At 38.3% G+C, this 23,480-nt stretch overlaps 1 protein-coding gene across 6 annotated transcripts in view; it reads left to right on the top strand.

Moving 5' to 3' along the window:
* DNAH5 (dynein axonemal heavy chain 5) overlaps positions 1–23,480 on the top strand; it is a 266,364-nt gene that overhangs the window by 201,602 nt on the left and 41,282 nt on the right. For all 6 annotated transcript variants that reach the window (XM_046670920.1, XM_046670918.1, XM_046670919.1 and 3 more), the window contains 6 exons: positions 1,531–1,710; positions 10,973–11,110; positions 15,204–15,339; positions 15,920–16,236; positions 16,796–16,951; positions 17,798–17,980. In XM_046670920.1, the coding sequence (XP_046526876.1) occupies positions 1,531–1,710; positions 10,973–11,110; positions 15,204–15,339; positions 15,920–16,236; positions 16,796–16,951; positions 17,798–17,980 (1,110 nt within the window). The remainder of the gene's footprint in view (positions 1–1,530; positions 1,711–10,972; positions 11,111–15,203; positions 15,340–15,919; positions 16,237–16,795; positions 16,952–17,797; positions 17,981–23,480) is intronic.

Below are 23,480 nucleotides of genomic sequence, written 5' to 3' on the forward strand. Positions count from 1 at the left end.
TGATGGTGCCTTTTGATAAACAGATCTTCTTAAGTTTGATGTAGTCCAATTTATCAATATTTTCCTTAATAGTGCTTTCTATGTTCTGTTTAGGAAATCTTTGCCCACCTCTAAGGCAGAGTAAATGCTTCTACGTTTTCTTCTAGAAGTTTTATTGTTTTATTTTTCATATGTAGGTCTGGAGACAACTAATTGGGAATATCCAACCCACATCCATTTCTCAAGCAATCACTTTAGCACTATTTTTTATTCAGTTTTCAATTCAGCATTGCCCAGATGGCTGCTGTGGCTAGAGCATCTTGTGAGGCACCTTATAGCAGCTATAACAATAAGTAGCTTAGGAAACTGTGGGCCACACAGACTTGTTCTAGGTAATTAAAACATGAGACCATGATGAAAGTGCCACTGTGAGGAAATAGCACGCTATTGAGTGGAGAGGAGGTGGTGTTTAACTCTGATTGTACCAGTGTGGGTGGCAATGGTGACAGGGGACACTCAAACAATTTTCACAGAAAAATGTGTCAATAGAATTGGCATCCTGGCAAGTGACCCTGGGTTCCTGCTTTATATACCTGGTGCCAGAGCCACTGCTCTTGGAAGCTCCCTTGCTATTTGCCTTTTGTCACCACCACCCCTCTCTTGCTCCCAAATATTCTCATTTTTTCTTCTGGCTTCACAATTTTTACGTCTCATAAAGGAAACTTGCATTAAATGAAGTCTGAGTGGACTGTGTTCTACCCTATGTTATGTGTATTCTGTGAAGGCTTGTTTCTCTGAATTATTTAGGTGCTAAGTTTCTTTCTACTTGGAAAACATTTAGTCATCCTCGTTTAGATGATCAAACACCACTTTTAAAAGATCCAGTTTTGTTTTTTGGCCAGTCTTCTCTTTTGATGCAAGAAGGCATTCTTAATCCATTTCTGCTACTGTTTTTAAATTTTATCCCTCCAGAAGATAACAATTCTCTCATATTCTCAAGAGTTCTATGATTAAAAATGGATTCATCACCCTTAAGGCCTAGTGTCCAAGTTATTATTTTCACATCTCAGGTGAGATTAATAGAACCTCTGTCTGAATGTATTAAGCATTTAGTTGCTGCTAAATGCTAAATATACATATGTCCTTGGGCTGAATAATACCTGTCTGTGTTTGTTTTCCATTGTTGATTTTATGGGTTTGTAATTTGCCTATTTAGGACTAATGACATGAAAATTTTATTGCCTTGGAAATTCTAATAACCATATTAGTGTTCATCACCTAAATAATTTATTCTTTCCCTGGGTCCCAGAAAATTATTGAGGGTTGTTATCTCTTGTCCACAGAGGATAAAGTATACTCTAACTTCTTTGCTCTCACTGCTTACTCTGCTTTCAACTTCAGGACTTTTGGCTAATATCCTGAAATATCGACAAAATATGATGTCGTTCATCCATTCTTGGTTGTTCAACAGTTTCAGCGGCATTGTGAACATAAGGTGAGTATGACTTCATGGAAAGTATTTTGACTTTATTTTACTCTTTGCTTCCATAGCAATTCCCAAAAGACACAATCAATGAAGAAGTGATAGAATTTTTGAATCCTTACTTTGAAATGGCAGACTATAACATCGAAACTGCTAAACGTGTGTGTGGGAATGTAGCCGGTCTTTGTTCCTGGACCAAAGCCATGGCTTCCTTCTTTTCTATAAACAGAGAAGTCTTGCCTCTGAAGGTAAGCCTCCTTGGTAGGACTGCCTGATGTGCACCTGCAAGGGGTCTCTAGGTCAAGTGGTTTTATCTTGTCATGCTGCACAGGAGCTTGTGGCCTCTGGTGTTATTGTACTCAAGTCCACGGAGAGAGGAAGTGATAGAAAGGCCAAGTACAGAATGTTTCTTCTTCTCTGTAATCCTACTCCAATCAGAATTGCATGAACCTGTAAGCATGGACTCTCTACAAGGATGCTAAGTCCATTGTGGGCTGCTGGATATTTTTCCTCCACAATGTCAACTTGAAAAAAAGAAACACAGAAAATTATAGCATAGAATCCCCTGATAATGTCCACTATCTCCTGCCAGGGAATCCTCTGAGTGAGACAGGGTCAGTCAACACATAGACACTGGTGGCTGGTCTTGGTTGCACGGCATGACACAGTGCTCCCTCTCCTCATCTTTGTCCCTCAGGAGAGAAACTGAGTATCATTTATTATTTAATGTGATTTGAGAATATGCCTGTGTTTCCCCTTGAGTAATTGCATTTCTAAGCTTCATTCGTACACAATCCCCCACCATTCAGTGACACTCAGTCTTCAGCAGATGGAGAGACAAGTACCTGTTATGAAAATGGAATACCGATGTCTCAAAAATCACACCTTATGGCTTGGTTGATTATTTTGCTTTTGTATAAGTCTGATCTCTCTCAACCATCAGTTAAAATCCACTTACACTCATAAACTACTCAAGGAACTTAATACTCATGATAAAAATAATTGAGTAGAAAGAAGACAGGGATAAAGTTGTTGCAAATGCCCCATTTTATTTTCTAATTTTTACCATACCGGGGTCATTTATTCAGTTGTTGATGTCCTTGGGTTGCCAGGGCAACTTAAAAGAACAAATGTTCATTTGACTCAGAGAATTTTAGAGCAAATCATTGATGTCATGCTGTCTAACATTATGGACTTTTGGACCATTGAAGGCTCCAACATAGATCAAAAATGGGCCTTCTGATATTGACTGAATTATAACCACCATATAAAATGGACAGTACCGGTGTCCTTTGCAAATTTTTCTCGTGTGTAAGCCTCCATAGTGTCTTTAAAAGGATTAGTTGAATTCATGATGGGTAGTTTGTATTTTGTGTGGTTACTTTAAATAAAATGAGCTGAATCAGTACAAAATAATGGGCATTCTAAATAAGACTTACATAAGGACAATGAAGTCTCCTCCCCTCTGTTCAGTACATTCCACCAGTCCCAGGACAATCTAGATCCTACAGTAGGGAGTGAAGGGAACACCATCAGATGGGGAACCTTTTACTTACTCCTAGAACCTGTGCTTCTCTTTCTGAGAAGTCTGGTCTGGAAGTGCTGTCGTATAATCTTAAGAGCATCCAGCATCTGGGGTCTCAGTTCGCTTGTTCCTGGAGGGCCGTCGCTCGCAAACTCCTGCTTCCTAGGTTAGGAGAGATTGAGGGCACTCCTTAAACTCAACTGGAACCTCTTCAACACTAATTAATAACAGAGACTGAGGGGCAGTTTTCTTTCACCTTACAATCTCAATAGACAGGCCAAGTGACTTCTAGTAGTGAAAAAACAAACAAATATTTATTACAACAATAACAATTTGGATTCTATTCAAGTTCATCATAATGAGATTTCTCCTTGAGAACTCTGTGAAAAACAGAAAATATCAGGCCATATAAACAGAACATTACAATAGGAGAGCTTTAAATATTCAACACTGATAATAACACTAACAATATCTATTATTTACTGAACTCTCCTTATATGCCAGGTCCCAGACTTGGGTTTTTACATAGGTGATTTTGTTTAATCCTCACACACACACAAACCCTAGGAGGTAGTTTTTGAAAATCTGAATGGAGAAACTGAGGCTCAGAGTTTAAGCACCCTGAGTAGAGTCCCATAGCTCCTAAGGGGGGGCCGTCGGATTTGAAGGATCCAGTACCTTTTGGTTAGCAACTTCTGAGAGCTTTATTTAAAAAAATTTATTTATTTATATTTTCTGAGTAAAATCCTGGAATATATTTAAAGTCTTTGGGGCTGTGATAGTTTGACATGAGTGGGTGGCTTTAGTGAGTTGACACAGAGGCTCTGCTTTGCTTACATGTTTAAGCCATAGCAGCAGCTTAGAGCAGAGCTGAGAAAAAATGTTCCAAGAGTCACATTCTTTTTAAATTATAATTAAAACAATTTTTTTACATTATTTAAATTCATTTTTACTTTGAGTTCATAATCATTGACATCATGCTGAAGTTTCAGTTGTACGTGATTTCTTGTCCATCACTGTATAAGTGCTCCCCTTCACCGCCTGTGCTCACCCTGTACCCCACTTCCCCTGGTAACCATGGAACTGTTCTCTTTGTCCATGTGTTTATCTTCCACATATGAGTGAAGTCATATGGTGTTTGTCTTTCTCAGTCTGGCTTATTTTTCTTAATGTAATACCCTCCAGGTGCATCCATGTTGTTGCAAATGGGATGAATTTGTCTTTTTTATGGCCGAGTAGTATTCCATTGTATATATATACACCATATCTTCTTTATCCAATCATTGATTGATGGGCACTTGGGTTGCTTCCATGTTTTGGCTATTGTGAATAGTGCTTCAATGAACATAGCGGTACCTAGGTCACTTTGGATTGCTGATTTCAGGTTGTTTGGGTAGATACCCAGTAGTGGGATAGCTGGGTCATAGGGTAGTTCTGTTTTTAGTTTTTTGAGGAATCTCCATACTGTTTTCTATAGTGGCTGTGCCAGTTTGTGTTCTCACCAGCAGTGTCTGAGCGTTACCTTTTCTCCACACCCTCTCCAACGTTTGTTATTTTTAGTTTTAGTGATTATAGCCATTTTAACACGTGTAAGGTAGTATCTTAGTATAGTTTTGATTTGCATTTTCCTGATGATTAGTGATGTTGAACATCTTTTCATGTGCTTATTGGCCACCTGTATATCTTCTTTGGAAAAATGTCTGTTCATATCCTCTTCTCATTGTTTGATCAGGCTGTTTGGTTTTTTCTGTTGTTCAGTTATGTGAGTTCTTTATAAATTTTGAAGATTACCCCTTGTTGGATATATGATTTGCAGATACTTTCTCTCAATTGGTGGGTTGTCTCTTTGTTTTGATCCTGGTTCCTTTTGCCTTGCAGAAGCTCTTTAGTCTGATGAAGAGCCACTTGTTTATTTTTTCTTTTGTTTCCCTTGTCTGAGAAGAAATGAAATTCGAAAAGATCCTTTTAAGTCCAATGTCACAGAGTGTACTACCTATCTTTTCTTCCAGAAGTTTAATGGTTTCAGGACTTATCTTCAAGTCTTTGATCCATTTTGAGTTTATTTTTGTGTATGGCTTGAGAGGATGGTCTGCTTTCATTCTTTAGCAAGTGGCTGTCTAATTTTCCCGACACCATTTATTGAAGCGACTCTCTTTTCTCCATTGTATGTTCTTGGCACTTTTGTCAAAGATTAGCTGTCTCTAGATGTACAATTTTATTTCTGGGCTTTCAGTTCTGTTCTATTGGTCTCTGTGCCTGTTTTTGTACCAGTCCCATGCTGTTTTTCTTACTATGGATTTGTAGTACATTTTGAAGTCAAGGATTGTGATGGCTCCAGCTTTGTTCTTTTTTTCCAGGATTGCTTTAGCAATTTGGAGTCTTTGCTCCCCCATATGAATTTTAGGATTCTTTGTTCTATTTCCATGAAGAGTTTCATTGGGATTCTGATTGAGATTGCATTGAATCTGTAGATTTCTTTGGGTCTATGGACATTTTAACAATGTTTGTTCTTCCAATCCATGTGAATGGAATCTCTTTCCATTTCTTTATGCCATCATCTATTTCTTTCAATAACGTCTTATAGTTTTCATTGTATAAATCCTTCATCTCCTTAGTTATATTATTCCTAGGTAATTTATTCTTTTTCTTGCGATTGTAAATGGAATTGTATTCTTGAGTTCTCTTTCTGTAACTTCATTATTGGGGTATAGAAACACAACTGATTTTTGTAAGTTGATTTTGTGCCCTGCAACTTTACTGTAGTTGTATATTTCTAATAGTTTCCCAATGGATGCTTTAGCGATTTCTATATATAAGATCGTGTCATCTGCAAATAGCGAGAGTTTCACTTCTTCATTTCCTATTTGGATTCCTTTTATTTCTTTTTCTTGCCTAATTGCTCTGTCCAAAACCTCCAGTGCTATGTTGAATAAGAGTGATGAGAGTGGGCACCCTTGTCTTGTTCCTGTTCTCTGAGGGATGGTGTTCAGTTTTTCCCCATTGAGTATAGTTTTGGCTGTGGGTTTGTCATAGATGGGCTTTATTATGTTGAAGTAATTTCCTTCTATCCCTGTTTTGTTAAGAGTTTTTATCATAAATGGCTGTTGGATCTTGTCAAATGCTTTATCTGCATATATTGAGATGATCATGTGATTTTTATTCCTCATTTTGTTAATGTGGTGTATCACACTGATTGATTTGCAGATGTTCAACTATCCCTGTGCCTTGGTATAAATCCCACTTGATCATGATGTATGATCTTTTTGATGTTTTGCTGCATTCAGGTTGCCAATATTTTGTTGAGGATTTTTGCATCTGTGTTCATCAGCGACATTGGCCTGTAGTTTTCCTTTTCTGTGTTGTCCTTGTCAGGCTTTGGTATCAGAGTGGTGTTTGCCTCATAGAATGTGGTAGGAAGCATTCCCCCTCTTCCCTAATTTGTTGGAACAGGTTGAGAAGGATAGGTATTAAATCCTCTTTGAAAGATTGGTAGAATTCTCCAGAGAAGCTCTCTGGTCCTGGGCTTTTATTTTTTGGGATGTTTTTGATTACTGTTTCAGTCTGTTTACTTGGGATTGGTCTATTCAGATTATCTATTTCTTCTTGATTCAGCTTTGGGAGGTTCCAGGAGTCTAAGAATTTATCCATTTCTTCTAGATTGTCCATTTTGTTGGCATATAGCTTTTCATGGTATTCTCTTACAATCCTTTGTATTTCTGTGGTATCTGTTGTAATTGCTCCTCTTTCATTTCAAATTTTATTTATCTGAGCTTACTCTTTTTTTTTTCTTTGTAAGTCTGGCTAGAGGTTTATCAATTTTGTTTATCTTCTCAAAGAACCAGGTCTTTGTTCCACTGATCCTTTCTACTGCCTTTGTTGTTTTAATTGCATTCATTTCTGCTCTGATTTTTATTATTTCTCTCCTTCTGCTGACTTTGAGCTTTCTTTGTTCTTCTTTCTCTAATTCACTTAGGTGTAGTTTGAGATAGAGATTTTTCTTGTTTGTTAAGGTGAGCCTGTATTGTCATGAATTTCCCTCTTAGTACCACTTTTGCTGTATCCCGTATGAATTGGTATGGTATGTTTTCATTTTTATTTGTCTCCAGATGTTTTTTGATTTCTCCTTTAATTTCTTCAATGATCCATTGGTTGTTCAATAGCATGTTGTTTAGTCTCCACATCTTTGTCCCTTTCTCACCTTTGTTCTTGTAATTAATTTCTAGCTTCATAGCATTATGATCAGAAAAGATGCTTATATTTCAATCTTCTTAAATTTATTGTGGCTTGCCTTGTTTCCTGACATATGGTCTATCCTGGAGAATGCTCCATGTGCACTTGAGAAGAATGTATATTCTGTTTTTGGATGGAGTGTTCTATATATGTCTTTTAAGTCCAACTGGTCTAGCTTTTCATTTAGTTCCGCTGTTTTCTTCTTGACTTTCTGTCTGGATGATCTGTCCATTGATGTGAGTGGAGTGTTGAGGTCCCCTACTATTATTGTGTTATTATTAGTATGTCCTTTTAGGTTTGCTAATAGTTCCTTTATGTACTTTGGTGCTCCTATGTTGGGTGCATAGATATTTATAAGTTTTATGTCTTCTTGGTGGAGTGTCCCCTTGATCATTATATATTGGCCCTCTATGTCTCTCTTTACCTGTCTTATCTTGAAGTCTACTTTGTCTGCTATAAGTATTGCAACACCTGCTTTCTTTGGTTTGCCATTAGCTTGGAGTATCATCTTCCATCCCTTCACTCTAAGCCTGTGTTTGCCATTGGAGCTGAGATGTGTTTCCTGGAGGCAGCATATTGTTGGATCTTGTTCTTTAATCCATCTCGCCACTCTGAGTCTTTTTATTGGAGAATTCAATCCATTTACATTTAGGGTGATTATTGATATATGAGGGCTTAATGCTGCCATTTTATCGCTTGTTTTCTGGTTCTCCTGCATTTCATTTGTTTCTTGTCCTGTGTATTTCAGTCTACCAATTGAGTCATATAGTTTTTATGTTGGGTTTCTTGGTTTTCTCCTTATTTATTATTTGTGTCTCTGTTCTGCTTCTTTGTTTAGTGGTTGCGATGAGGTTTGTATGCAAAATCTCGTAAGTAAGGTAGTCCATTTTCTGTTGGCCTCTTATTTCCTTACACTAAACTTATTCAGAGCCCTCCCTCTTCCCCTCCTATGTTGTTTTTGTCGCATCTTATTTCATCTTGTGTTGTGAGCTTGTGGTTAAAATGACAAGATTATCTTTGTTTTTGGTGTTTTCCTTCCCTTTTTCTTTAATGTTATACTTGAGTATTTGCTAACCTGTTCTGTTGTATAGCTACAACTTTCTGATTTTGTCCAACTATTTACAGCCTTACTCCATGCTTTGTAACACCTTGCTCCCTTGTTTTTCAGATATGAGGGCCTTTTTGAGTATTTCTTGTAGGAGGGGTCCTGTGGCTATGAACTCCCTTAGATTTTGTTAATCTGGAAAAGTTTTTATTTCTCCATCATATCTGAAAGATATTTTCACTGGATAGAGTATTCTTGGCTGAAAGGTTTTGTCCTTCAAAGATTTGAATATATCATTCCTGTCTCTCCTAGCTTGTAAGGTTTCTGCTGAGAAATCTCCTGAAAGCCTGATAGGGGTTCCTTTGTAGGTTATTTTTTTCTGACTTGCTGCCCTTAGTACTTTTTCTTTGTCATTGACTTTTGCCAGTTTCACTACTATACGCCTTGCAATAGGTCTTTTTACATAGACATATTTAGGAGATCCAATAGCCCTTTTCACATCAATTTCCATCTCCTTTCCCAGGTTTGGGATGTTCTCCGCTATTGTTTCTTTGAACAAGCTTTTTACTCCATTCTCCTTCTCTTCTCCCTCTGGAATACCTGTAATTCTTATGTTGCACTTCTTAATTGTGTTTGATATTTCTCAGAGACTTTCTTCATTCCTTTTTAGTCTTAGTTCTCTCTCCTCCTCTATCTGGAGCATTTCAACATGTCTATCCTTGATTATGCTGATTTGCTACTCAATGATGTCCACTCGAGCATTCAGGGAATCCATGTTTTGTTTTGTCTCTTACGTTGTGTCTTTCATCTCCAATATTTATGATTGGTTCTTCTTTATAGTTTCAATCTCTTTTGTAAAGTAGCTCCTGAACTCATTGAATTGTTTTTCTACATTCTCTTTTAACTTGTTAAGTTTTTTGATGATAGCTATTTTGAATTCTCTGTCATTTAGATTGCATATTTCTGGGTCTTCAAGATTGATTTCTGGGTACTTGTCATTTTCCTTCTCAGGAGATTTAATATAATTTTTGATTCTACTAGAAGATGTGGCTCTGTTCTTTCACATTGTGGTATCATTTGGTCACCCTTACCCCCTATCACCGCTGGATAGGGGTCAAGAGCTGCATATTCTGATCTCTCTGCATTCAGCCAGGATCCCAGGCTCTGGAGCTGGGTGCTGGGTGGGTAGGGGGAGGGGTGCTTTCTTCTGTGTACTTTTGGGGACTTCTTGCTCTGCCCTCGCTATCTGCTGTCCTGGAATGTTGGCTTGATGAAGTCACCCCTGCGATAGCTTTCACCTTGGTAGGGGGCTTTCCCATAGGCTGTGAGGGACCTCGGGGATCTTTGATGTTCCCACAGAGGGGTGCCCCCCCAATTCCTGCCCTCTCAGAGGCTGCATGCAATCCCCACATCTCAGTCTTTTGAGGAGAGAGAAAAGCTTTCTCTTACCCCATTCCACCTCCTCCGAGGGGGGCTCCAGCCTTTCCACCTCCAGTGTATGGCTGTGTGGGTCTCAGATGTTTTTTGTGTTGTGTGGATGTTCTCTGTTGGAATATGAATGTCCTCTTCATTGTATCATGGATGAGAGAGATCACTGGGAGAGCTCACTCCGCCATGATGCTGACATCACCTAAACTATAATTTTTAAGCTGTGCTTTTGCCTGTCATTAATTCTAGTCAGTTATGGGACTCTGACTTTTCTTTAACAAATTATTCTGCCGAAATTTGGGAACCTGAGGTTTTCAGATAGGAAAAGAATTTATTTCAAAAAGAATGCTTTAAGATAATCTTTTCTTCTCAAACACACAGAAAGAATATCACTCAAGTAGTGGTTCTCCCCATTAAAATCCATTTTTACATTTTAAAGACTTAAAAAGGAGAAGTTGGATTTTGAAGATTTTTTGAAAAGTATCTAAATTCCTATGAGTGTGGACTTTCTTCTACACCTCATCTTTTGCTATTATTGCTTTTGACTGTGTCTTTTGAGTCTAATTTAGTAGCTTCCTTAAAACAAATGTTTTTAATTGGTCGCATCTCAAGATATCAATTCTTTTCTGGAAGGTGAGCAATATATAAAAATTATAGGAACAACATCAAGACTCCCACTACCTACAAATCCTAGATCTTTATATTCAGTGAACAATTATCTTCCATTCTTTGTCTTGTTTTAAGATCTTTGTCAATAGTGATGAGTCCTGCTGGGCAGGTGGTTCTAAATATTCAGTTTTGTTCTTTTTCTGCAACTCTTAATATTACAGTGTTCTTTAAGGTACCTGAATGCATTTAATATTACAATACTGTGATCTGGGGGTTGGCGAACTATGGCCCACAGGCCAAATCTAACCCACCACCTGTATTTGTGGTTCAGGAAAAAAGAATAATTTTTACATTTTAAAATGTTTTAAAATAAGTACCTAAATAATAGCCTTGATTTTGCCTCTTGGGCCACAAAGCCAAAAATATTTACTATCTGGTGCTTTATGTAAAAAAGTTTGCTGACTTCTATTTTAATGAATTATAATTTTCTGCTTATAAACATTTATGTCAAGTTCACATTAAGATTTGGTCTTGTCTTAAGGCAATTTAAAAACGCTGTAGGGGTGGATCAGAGAAAAGATATAACCATGTGATGTGGCTGAGTTCTCACACTCTGAAATGCTGGATGCTCGCTTTGCTGCCCATCCCTTCACCTTGTGTGTGTCCTGTGCAGGCCAACTTAGTGGTGCAGGAGAATCGCTACGTCTTGGCCATGCAGGATCTGCAGAAGGCGCAGGCTGAGCTGGACGAGAAGCAAGCAGAGCTTGATGTGGTGCAGGCCGAGTATGAACAGGCCATGACTGAAAAGCAGGTAACTGTCCTCTGGCATGGGAGGGACTGTCACACCCCTCATGGCTATTATAAGCCCTTTGCTTCCTTTTCTACTTTCTCTCTCCAAGAGTTTGGTTTCTAGCAGGGATTCATTTACACGTAATCCACACACAGCACGTAATCCCTCACTAAGTCCTGGAGTTTGTTTCTAACAGACACAAGGATGTTTGGTGAGATGTTAGGATGTTCAGCCCAGAGAGGAGTCAGTTCTGGAATGTGAACATTCTGAGTTTCCTTATTAATGATGATGATAACAGCATCTTATGTAGCATTTTTTGTTATGTTTTTCAACTCATGTCCTCCCACTTTATCTCATTTAATCTTTGAAACAATCTTTCAAGATAGGCAGGGTAGATATTTTGATTTTATCCTCCTTTTAGAGAAAGGAACTGAGGTCCAGAGAGGAGCAAGAGAATGGCTTCTGTCCTAGGGCTGGGCAGTCTTGACTGGACCTTGGTCTTCTGAAGTCCACTTCAGGTCTCTCCGCTAGACCAACGTGACTGACCATATGGCTGTATCCCAATGACAATGACCATCTACAGCTTTCTCAATCTATTCACATTTTGCAGCTTTAGAACCTTTCAGAATCTAGTTTCAAACATTTCTTATCCATTGAGCAACGAACTCTTTATCTCATTTTTACTCATTCCAGATCCACTGGGGCCTCCTTCTTTCTGGTAATCAAGGCAGATTTAACATGGACCTAATGTAACTGAAGCTTCATGGCCCCTCACTTGCACAGGCACCCATGGGTGCTGGGGTTACTGGGACTTGCAGAGTGTTCTATGAGGAGGGAAACTGGGTTACAATTGTCAAGCATGAGTGTGTGAGCATTCAGATAAAATGCCTAGAGATCTCAGAGGAAAGGCACCTGAGTTTCTAAGTCATCAGGACTTTGTAGTAATTTTTTCCCCTCATTTGAACGACATGTTCACTTTGGTATTTTGTATTTGTAAAAATTCTTTAATGATTTTCTTAAAGTGGTCCACAGATTACATAAGCTTCTGGCCCCACAAAATCTGTAGCTGCCTCGGATAAATCCTCTATTTGGTAAATAAGAGCTAGATTCACTCTGTTATTCCCTCAGTGATTTTAAGGAATTCGCTCCTGCCCCGTCTCAGCCTTCCCTTGGCTGCACTGAGATTCTTGCTCTGTTAGTCTATTAGGAGTCCCAATGAGGAAACTGAGATAAACATTTCAGTTTCACTATATGTAGAATTTGTGATATTTCCTCTTAAAGATAAATATTCTGAAAGCAAAATAAGAGCTTTGTAGAAATCTAAGAGAAGTAATTATATAGCACCTATTTGGCTTTGTTACTTATGCCCTATGGAATTCACTTATAATATAAAAAGAAAATTACCATTGCAGTTTAAAAGAGTCTACTTTAGAAACTATGAGGAAGACGTGTTAATTTCTACCCTTCTGGACATTCACTTATACTGGGAAGCATTACTGAATACAGTAAAAATATTTAACATCCTCATTTTATTATCTTTCCATTTTAACATTTTTACGTTAGTTCATTCAGTAAGCTTTTTTGTTTTTGAGCATCTGCTATTTGTGAGGTAAACAATTATAAGACCACATAAGAACTGCTACTGGCAAGTTATGGCTCTAACTTTAAAACTTGAGTTTCAACAAATGTGAGATTTTCTTAATTAAACAATCAAAATCTTGGGGCCAGCCCGGTGGCACAGTGATTAAGTGTGCACATTCCGCTTTGGCAGCCCAGGGTTCGCCAGTTTGGATCCTGGGTACGGACATGGCACCGCTTGGCAAGCAATGCTGTGGTAGTCATCCCACATATAAAGCAGAGGAAGATGGGCACGGATGTTAGCTCAGGGCCAGTCTTCCTCAGCAAAAAGAGGAGGATTGGCAGCAGTTAGCTCAGGGCTAATCTTCCTCAAAAAAAAAAAAAATCAAAATCTGGCCGTGACCCCCCTGCTCCCAACATGCTGGAGTGAACTTGACCTTTAGTCATTCTGTTGCTCCTTGCCCCAACCCGTAGAGCTCTCTGAGATCCAGGGGTCTTATGGGCTACAGGAAGGCAGAGGACAGGCCTCGGGTCCACAGTGCATCACAGTCCCAAGCAGTAACCTTACAGTCCAGACCTGGGCGGGCCCTGAAGGGGTGTGTGTCCTCCTACCCTCTGGACAGGGCAGGGCCTGTGCTTAGGGCCTACTTCCCTGGGTCCTCTGGACAGCAAGTCACACTCTGGGAGCGCTGTGAGGCGGGCCGGGGCACTGCTCCTGGAATCCAGTGAATTCTGCACACTCCCCCCACCAGCCTTGGAGGGAAAAATCTGCTTCTCCCTCCTGTTCTCCCTGACTTCTGTTCCTCTCCCTTCCCCATATTCCAATCCCCGAAAGGGGCCTGGGCTTCCGGAACATAAAAGCCAGGAGAGGAGGGGCTGACCATTTTCTTATTTGGCCAATTGGGAGTGGGGATGGGGAATTTGGGAAGACCTCTTAATCTTAAAAATATCTTTCACAGGAAAAGTTTGCTTCAAAGGTGGGCGGGAATAAATGATGTAGCATCATACTTCCCAGCTGGCGTCTTTCTTCTTGGGGAGAAACAAACAAATACGGGCGGTGTAGACGTGGGGGTCTGCCTCTCAGCTGGGCCTTTAGGTTTTCTGCATTATTTCTAGGGGGAAGGAAGACAGAGAGTAGACTAAAACAAACTGGAATAAGTATCTTGCTTTTGAAAAGCACTGCATTGTGTTATTATTACAAAAGTAATTCACGTTCCCTGTAGAAAATACACATAGGTAGCTCTAGAGGTGAACACTAAAAATATTTTACTCTTTTTCATTTCATATCTGAACATAGGCTTTGATTTATATTTACCATCCTGTGTCACTTAATGACACTTAATGACAATGTCACTTAATGACATTATTTTCTGACAAGTGCATCGTTAAGTGATTTTGTTGTATGAGCATCATAGAGTGTACTTACACAAACCTAGATGCTACAGCCTACTACATACCTAGGCTACATGGTACTATTCTTATGGGATTACCATTGTAATGGGATTCATCGTTGACCAAAATGTCATTATGCAACATATGACTGTATTTTTAAATCCATTTAAAAATATAACGGATAATTCAGTACATACTGCTTTATAAATTGAATATTTAGCTAAATGACATATTATGATTAACTTTCTGGTTATAAAAATGTTTATAAGATAATTTTTAATGACTTCAGATTAGTCTTATCCACAATATACTATAGTCTATTTAAATGATCCCCTATTGTTAGACATTTAGCATATGTGTATGCTAAATGTGTATAAATATTATATAAATAAATATTATACTTGAACTTCCAGTGACTGGTCACCTAGCTAAATCTTTATATCCATTATTATTTCGTAAGTATAAATGTTTACAAGTAGAATTAGCAGTTGTCTCTTGAACATAGAGGAACAGAGCCATTTCTTTTTAAGAACTAAGCACTGAGCGGCAAGAGTATGTAGGCATCTGGTTAAAGGTCTTTTACTGACACAAAGACCACAGGCAAGAACCTGCTGAGTCGAGTGTGGCTGGAATCTGTGAACGAGCCTCAGAACACCACTATCTGAAGACAATCTAAAGTTTCACCTAAAGGAAAAGAAGATGTGGACTTAGATAAAGCAGTAATGATGCTAAACTTTAACGTGAGAAATATTTCTAATTTTAAGTGGGGCTATGTATTTCTTTACATTTTTTTGTGCTCTGTGATAGTAACATGTATGCTTGTATTTTATTTCTATTTTTTGTTGTAGGGAAATCACAAATGATGCAAATCTCCATTATCTCTCAGCTGTTAACATCTGGGGAGGGTCTGGCCCATTGGCTCAGGGCCCCACATGAGGAATCCGTCTAAGTTCCATGGGTAGGGTTGAAGAGACAAACTTGGGCTGACCAAGTGCATGGAAATTTAATCTAATGCTTCCTATGAAATAAATGGCTCACTTGTCTCAGAAAGGCAGATAATATATAATGTTTTAAGATTTTATTTTTGAACCAGAGGCTATATTTATCTGAACAAAAGTTTTCTTCTGGTTCTGGCCTTTTTTAGACCTTGCTTGAGGACGCAGAGCGGTGCAGACGTAAAATGCGGACTGCTTCCGCACTGATCGGTGGCTTGGCAGGAGAAAAAGAAAGATGGACAGAGCAAAGTAAAGAGTTTGCCCTGCAAACTAAAAGGCTTGTAGGTATGTAAATTCCTTTATTAACGAGATCATGTGTTGACTGTGATAGGGAGTTAGCAAGTTTAAGCTTTAATCAGAATACAAACCAATACTTGATTACTTAAGATTCTTCTGTGTGTGTGTGTCTGTCCAACTATTTCAGAAGGATGCATATTGGTCTGGCATCTGTGCAACCCTTATTAGATGTATTAATGACCTTTAAGCCACTTATTATCAGGTCACTTTTGGATTCTCCTGTGAGTGAACGGTCTTATTGATCGAGGTCACTTTGAATGGGCGCTCTGTCTTCTGAAGTTTTGTATCTCTTAAACTCGGAAGTCATCGTCTCACATCCAATAAGAGTCAAAATAATCTCATGCTTGACTACTAGCAGCTATTACTTGGTGGGTCATTTAGGGCCTTTTTAACAGTGAACTAAACTACTGCTTATTCACCAAGCCACAGCAACCTGTGGTTACAATTGGGTTTCTGGAATTTAGTTTAAAAGGCTGGCTGTCTTCTTTTTGTTTTTCATTTTTAATGTTCTGCACAGTTGCAAGGCTGATCATAAAGTGTTTCAGTGATATTTTGTTTTCCGTTTTAGGGGATGTGTTGTTGGCTACAGCTTTTCTATCTTACTCTGGTCCATTTAACCAAGAATTTCGCAATCTGCTGTTAAATGACTGGCAGAAGGAAATGAAAGCCCGGGAAATTCCATTTGGAGATAATCTAAATCTCAATGAGATGTTGATTGATGCTCCTACTATTAGTGAATGGAACCTCCAAGGCCTGCCAAATGATGACCTGTCCATTCAGAATGGAATTATTGTCACAAAGGCGTCTCGCTATCCTTTGTTGATTGATCCACAGACTCAAGGCAAGATCTGGATTAAAAATAAAGAAAGCCAAAATGAACTCCAGGTAATTTGTGTTTGAGTGTGTTTATGTTACTAGTCAAGTTTTATTGCCCCAGATCAAGAATAAAGAAATAGTTGGTATTTAGAAATAATTTTAGATGTTAATATTTGGATATAATATTTAGAAATAATTTCTAAAAATTGCATTATTTGCATTTGTGTTGATCTCTACTAGTGAAATCTTTCAAAGGTTTCACACTCTTTTCTGTTGTGGCCCAAGGCTGTCTTTGAAATACAGTGTGCAGCACTTTATAGGGACACTTCATAATTATTCCACGATTATTTGTCACAAAAGTTGTGGTGGTGAGGAAAAGGCAGCGTTGCTATACAGAGCCTTTACCTGCTTCCAAGTGAAATAGAATGACTGTTTGTTAAGGAAAAGAATGGAAACAGTTTAAGCTTTCTCTACCGTTTCACCAAGTATAGTTCCACGTAAAGCTCTCTGAAAATGTCTGTGTTTGCTTCCTATTATAGAATGCTTAGGCACCATTTACTATCAGTTGTCTCTGTGCATTGCATCATGATACTGTCTGTCAAGAGCAACATTTTGATCTTGTTTCTAGATCACATCTCTAAATCACAAGTACTTCAGAAACCACCTGGAGGACAGTCTTTCCCTTGGAAGGCCCTTGCTTATTGAAGATGTTGGGGAGGAACTAGATCCAGCCCTGGACAATGTTCTGGAGAGAAACTTCATTAAGACTGGGTCTACCTTTAAGGTAGGTTAAGACTATTGATTGCAATGTGCACAACAATTACCACGAGGCCAGGTTAATGCGACATAGATGAAATTTTCTCATAGACAGCAGCTCAAATTTGAGTCAATGGCAAGAGGCGTTTGCCTTTCTCTTCTACACCTCCTGAGTTGGGATTAAGGTATCCAAGAGTAGTCCTTTGAGGAATATCTTCCATGCTTATGTAATAAAGTCTGACTCCATTTTGATGTTTGACTGTGGACAGTTTTCAAGGCCCATGATGCCCCTCTCCCCTTCCATCCCAAATCTGGGAGAGCTGATAAGAAAACCTGGGTGCTCTCTCGTTGGCACTGATGGGAAATTCAAACCATGCAACCCCCTGGCCATGTCCATGTGTGGGAACTCTCATCCCAGCCCCATCCTCTAACTACCAGAAAACCCTAAGACAGCTGCCCCTCCCTACAATCTCAAGTGATTTTTTTTATCTTCTTGGGAGCCTACACTAATCTCAGAAAATCTCCTTATGTGAATAATTGACTTTTTAATACCCTTTTGGTGCATGTGTGACGTCATCAGTCTTGACTTCTGAACCAAATTTTGGGTGAGGAATCCATCTCACTGCTGTGGTATCATCACAACAATTTTGGTGACAAATTCTATGTTTATTGCTTAGTGTATATTGAACTAACTTCCTTCCTTCCTTCGTCCTAGTGGCTTGAAGCCCTGTGAATGCCTAATGACCATGTCTTTTTAGTATACAGATTATCTTCAGGCACATAATTTTTTAAAGCTTTGCTTGATCCTATACAGAAAGAACACAGTAAAGTATATCTCTGTTTTATTATTTTCAACTTCCTTTTTATGAAAAAGGTGAAGGTCGGTGACAAGGAAGTAGATGTGATGGATGGCTTCAGACTCTACATTACCACCAAACTGCCCAATCCAGCCTATACCCCTGAAATAAGTGCTCGAACCTCCATCATTGACTTCACTGTCACCATGACAGGCCTAGAAGATCAGTTACTGGGGAGAGTCATTCTCACAGAGAAGCAGGTGAGTGAAGTCTGGCCACTTCCTTTTCTCTACTGTGTTGTGCTTCTTTCATTGATGAAAATAATATGATGAAAGTTGTAATAAGATTGAGTTTTCCCCCTTTGATTCCTATGTTTTTTTCATTATAATTCCCAAGTGTTTTAAATAACTGCTAACCAATTATCTACCCAATATGTTTCATCTGCATCTCATAAAGCATATATATCATCAATTGATTTTTATATAGCCTAATGGTATAACTATGAGAATATCAGTCTCATCTTCAGCATCATTATTCTGGTTTGATTTTGTTTATTTTTCTGAAGAGTTTGTTGTATTATGAGTTCTATTCACGTGTTGACTTTTAGCTTTCTAGTGTATGTCTAGGTTTTTATTTCATTTGATTCATTATTATGCTTTTGGAATATAAAATTAAAATGTTCTAGTCAGATGATGCATGACACAGTCAATTCTTATTTGTTATCTAAGAGAGCTCTGTATATGTTATGAGAGGGCAGAAGTTTGTGACACCACAGTTTCACTGTGCACCTTCTGGGGGCTGTTGGCTTAATTATGCTCTATAAGCCTAACTCCCTATCTGTTTTCTCTACTTCTGTTTTATGGGATAATTTAATGCTCAGTGAAAAATGGCCAATAATTTATAAACGTCCTTGTTCTGAGTCAGCATTTTCTCTAGGGAACGTGTGAGTCTTAATCAAAGAGATCTAGAGGATTTTAATAGGACCGCTTTGGTGAAACTGCATGAACTCTGAAAGTTGCTATTGATTTTCTCCTGGGTTCAATAGCAATGAGGAGTTTGGTTTACTTTATGGCCCCCTTCTATACTGACCTAAAGATTTATTTAGGTTAAATGTATTGGCAAAATCTTTGGAATCTCTCCCTCCCATTATTTTTACCTTCTCTGCTTGCTCTTCTGAGCCCTTCCATATGTTTATCTCTTTCTCCTTCTCCCCCTCCCCCCTTCCTTTTTTAAAGAAACTTCTTTGTTTATTTTTTAAATGTATGGTACATAAATCATAGTGTCATGCAGTTGGGAGTTACATTAAGGGCATTTAATCCAACTTTGTAGATTACATTGGTTCATGACCCCAGTATGGCAGGAGACGATTGATGCTAGAGTTCCTCCTGCAGACTAGCTGTTGAAGTAATAACAGCCTTCAAAATATGCACTTGTTTATTTTTGGAGTCTCCTTAGAGGTGGGTGGGGAAGTTTAGCCCTGCCGTATCGTTGCTTCAGGAAGAACTGGGATTCCTGATCAGCAGCGTGTGATGCTGAGCAGGGGAATCCCTGAGAGTCTTGAGGGGCAGCATCCATTACCCATATCTCAGGCTCTCCTTTCACCAGTGGTGTTGGTTTCAGGGAGATAAGGGACTCTGATGGCAGTCTGGATAATAGCCTTGTCCTTGGTTTTCTCTCTATTCAGCTGAGATGAATACAGTCTCCTTGGAAAAAATAATTTGGCCTAATAGATTTTGATTGCAACAAAACAAAACAGCTCCAGCACTGAGCCGTAATTATTATAGCAAAGGTTTAAGATGAAGCAAGGAGCACTTTATGCTCCTTTGAAAAGAGTTTGAACAGCCTTGAAAAGCTAATATGGATCTCAGGCCAGGCTTTTTCTTACTTCCTGGGAAAGTTGAATGAATTGAGAAATTATTCCCTTACTATGATCTCACTATCAGAATCTGTTTCAGGCTCACAAAACAGTTCTTACAAAGAGTGGCCAGAGTAATGTGACACTTATTCTCTTATAATAATAGAAGGTCAGCTGACTCTGAACCACATTATTATACAACATGTAACCTGTATTTTCTTTTCTCTAAGGCAAAAGCTCATGCAAGAAGTAAGCTGCTGGATTGAATTTTGATGGATTTTAAGTAGTATGCTTTCTTTTTGTTTTTAAAAATTATTTTATTGAGGTCATATTGGTTTACAACATTACGTAAATTTCAGGGGAACATTATTATTTTCAGTCTCTGTGTAGACTTCATTGTATACTTTCAACGAGCAGCTTGTTCTTTTCATGGTCTTTTCTTCCCACCACATTCCTGAATCTGCTCACATTGCTGAATCTTTTCAGCCTGAGTGGTGGCGAGTGGGTCTGAGCTGATCTCTGTGCTTTCAGGGTATTTCCTGTAACCTAGTGACTCAGCTGAAAAGAGCCTATGTCTGTGCCTTGTACATACAGACATAAAAAGTTCTTTTAAGCCCAAATTGTTCCTTTGACTTCAGTGATAATGCTCTCTCTCTGGCTATGATTACTTCTTGGGTGATTATAAATATAAAATATCAATATAAAATGTTATTGAGCCAAGTGGAGGGGGGGTGCTATTGGAAGCTAGGAAGATCGTAGATAGGCAGTTGATGTTGGGAAGCATCTAAGAAATCCCCTTAGATGTGGGGCTGAAACAAACAGTGAGCCTCTTCAGTTGGGATGAGTTATGCCTACACTGGTCTGTTGACTCTTTCCATGAAGTTGGAACAGTAACTTACGATGTGAGGGAAAGGCCATTCCTCTTTGATTCCATAAATTCACCAGCTCTCCAGTGTCCTGGGGATACGGGCAGGGAGCAGCCTTATTATCACACAGGATCTGCTCTCATGAATGCTCAGCTGTACAGCCTGCCAGACCCTGGGGTTTGTTTGCTTCAGAAACAAATGGAAACCTCAGAGCATGTGAATGCAAGGAAGGCAGATTTTTTAACTGACTTTACACTTTTCTATGTGCTTCAAGGCAGCCGTTTTAAATGCGTGAGCTGTTCAAGTTTACATCAAGGCCATATTCAATTGTTGACGTTCTGCGATTGGGTTTAGACAGCTTACTGTTGTCACCAGAAGGTTTATATGGAAACTGTTATGATACAAGCAAACCTGTAGCCCTCCAGAAACTTTCCTTTCAGGAAACCCAATATCTTAGGCTCACTCTCACCTTGATCCTAGAGAACAAGACAGAAACTCAAAGATAACTATGTATTATTAGGAGAAAAATACTAATATCCATCAATAGCTTCTACTTGTCTCACAATTCAAGGCCTCAGGGGTCTTCGTTGTTCAGAATTTCGGATGAGCAAACAGGTGTGTGATTTCTCTCCCTTGGAGGTGGAAGGACCTGAACTCGGTGGAACTGACGTGGGGAGTAATTTAATAAAGACACTAAACAGACGTTATCACCAGCTCACTAGTGGTGGAGAAAAAAAGTAAATCTGTTTCTGAGTTCTGTCGTTTAATCTTTCCATTTTAATTACCAGTGCAAGCTACAGAAGAGACAGAATCTTTGGGAATGAAAGCCTGAGTGATACCTTAAAAATAACAACTCTGAAAGGCTGTCATCTCTTTCTTTTTCTTGATTTCAAAACTTTGGTGACAGATGCAGGGTTATTTACACAAAGAATTTTAGTTTTCATTTGCATCTTTGTTGAGCCACTTAATTTTTGATCACTTAATTAATAAATAGTATGTTTGATGAAATTGTACTGAATCGCTGCCATACTTTCTTACTCACTTTGGGGATACTTTTTACATTATCCCAGTTTATATAAAATTTTACATTGTAACCCTATTATGTAGAATACATAGCACAAATGTTTCCTGCTTTGTGTCTGTGTGTATTTACGTTAAGAGATAATCCCTTTGGAGGGCAAAATGCTTATAGACAAAATTATTTTAATTAACTTTGCTCCTTCATACTAATTTGAAAAAGAACTATCTTCTTAGATATTGATGGAGCTAAAGTCGTAGAAATGTGTTTCAACAGAAATTTGTTTAAATCAGTTTAAATCAAATTTAAATTTGTTTAAATCAAAATATGCCTACAACCTTATCCCAAAGTAGGTTTTCCATTTTTAAATATTGAATGAAAAGCAAACAGCAGTTGTCCTATTTTCTTCCAGAAAGAACTGTCTGTTTTACATAACTATTGTCCAATTCTAGTATTTGGCCACTTGTATGCTGTTTAATACACAATTTGTTTTCATAATCCCAAATATTACTTTAAATTGTACTATTTACTTTAGAGTATATTATTTCATCAGTTTCAAACTTTGGGGGAAATCTACTTCTTAGCCTTATTTTAATTGTTAAGCATTACTTTAATTCACAAATTTGTTTAATTAGCATTGTTAACAATGATGTTAAATTGACCACAACCATCTTAATAATGTTCAAGCTTTGACTGACTACTTTTTAAATCAGTAATTAAATAATTTGCGCCTTATTGTATCTGTTACTATTAACTTTATTTTATTAATAATGGTTTTCATAAGTAACATGGAGGCATAATTTTAGTCCTAATCCCACAGTTCTCAAGTGCAAATGAGCTTGGAAATATAGGTTATAACGGGTTTTGGAAACTATGTTGAGAATTTTGGACCTTGCCACGTAGCTGAGGAAGATTCCCCAAATGTCTAGGAGCAGAAAAGGGGTGGTGGGAGAGAAAAGGATCAACAGGGAGACCTGTTCCGGTTAGAGTAGTCCACCAAGGAATAATTAAAACTTAAGTTAAACCGGCAACTATGTAATTGGAAAAAATGTACAGAAGAAAAATTATTATTCAGGAAGACTCAGTGAGACTTGGCGCAGTTTTTAGATTTGATAGTCCACGCCCTCGTCCCCAGCAGACACGAACACATGCATCCTTAGCACTATAAGTGCAAGATGAGAAAGTTCTCTTTTTCTTTTTAACCCTTTTCAGCTACTTTATTATGCTTTTGTGATGATGTGATATTCTAAGGTATGATTCATTTTGTGCCAACTTGTAGTTTTATTTTTCAAACTCATTTCTAAATAAACATTATAATGCTTCTGGCAACTCATGCTGGAAAGGAGTCAAGGGAGGGGGTAGAAGGGAAGAGACATATTCTGAGCATCTCTCATGATCCAGTCACTGTTTTAGCTGCTTTACTAGTGACGGCCTCACAATCACTCCCTGAGCTGTTTTCGTGGCCATTTTGCAGATGAAGAAACTGAGGCTTATAGAGTAGCATGGCCAAGGTCATGCTGCTTATAAGTCCTGGTTGTTGGGACTCAAACATGTCTTCTGACATCAAAACCATCACTCTTCCCACTGTTTTACCTCCCTCCCCTTACATGTCTTCAGGTGAGGACTTTTGTAAGGCTCACCTTTTGGAACTCAGAAACAATAGTGTGTGAAATTTAGGAATATGGCAATAAACAATATTTGAATTTTCTCCCTTGAATTTTATTATCACTTTATTTCCTAATGTAACCATAGTGGGAATAATTTTATTATAACTCCTTATGGAAAGGAATTTTCTAGTAGCCATTAAATGTCACTTGTTTGTACTAATTTCCACGTTATCTCAAATTTGAGATTCTTATGTAGTGAATAAATGAATTAAAAGAACCACTAAGGAAGCTTTCAAATGTAACCAAATAGATGGAAGCCAAGATGAGAAAAGCGGGTTTTGCTTGAGTTGCTGTATCACAAGTAGTTAAGAATTGACGACGTCCTGAGCTTTTGTTTTCTTTTTTTTTCTAAAA

The sequence above is a fragment of the Equus quagga genome, chromosome 9 (assembly GCF_021613505.1).
Source record: "Equus quagga isolate Etosha38 chromosome 9, UCLA_HA_Equagga_1.0, whole genome shotgun sequence".
NCBI lineage: Eukaryota > Metazoa > Chordata > Mammalia > Perissodactyla > Equidae > Equus > Equus quagga.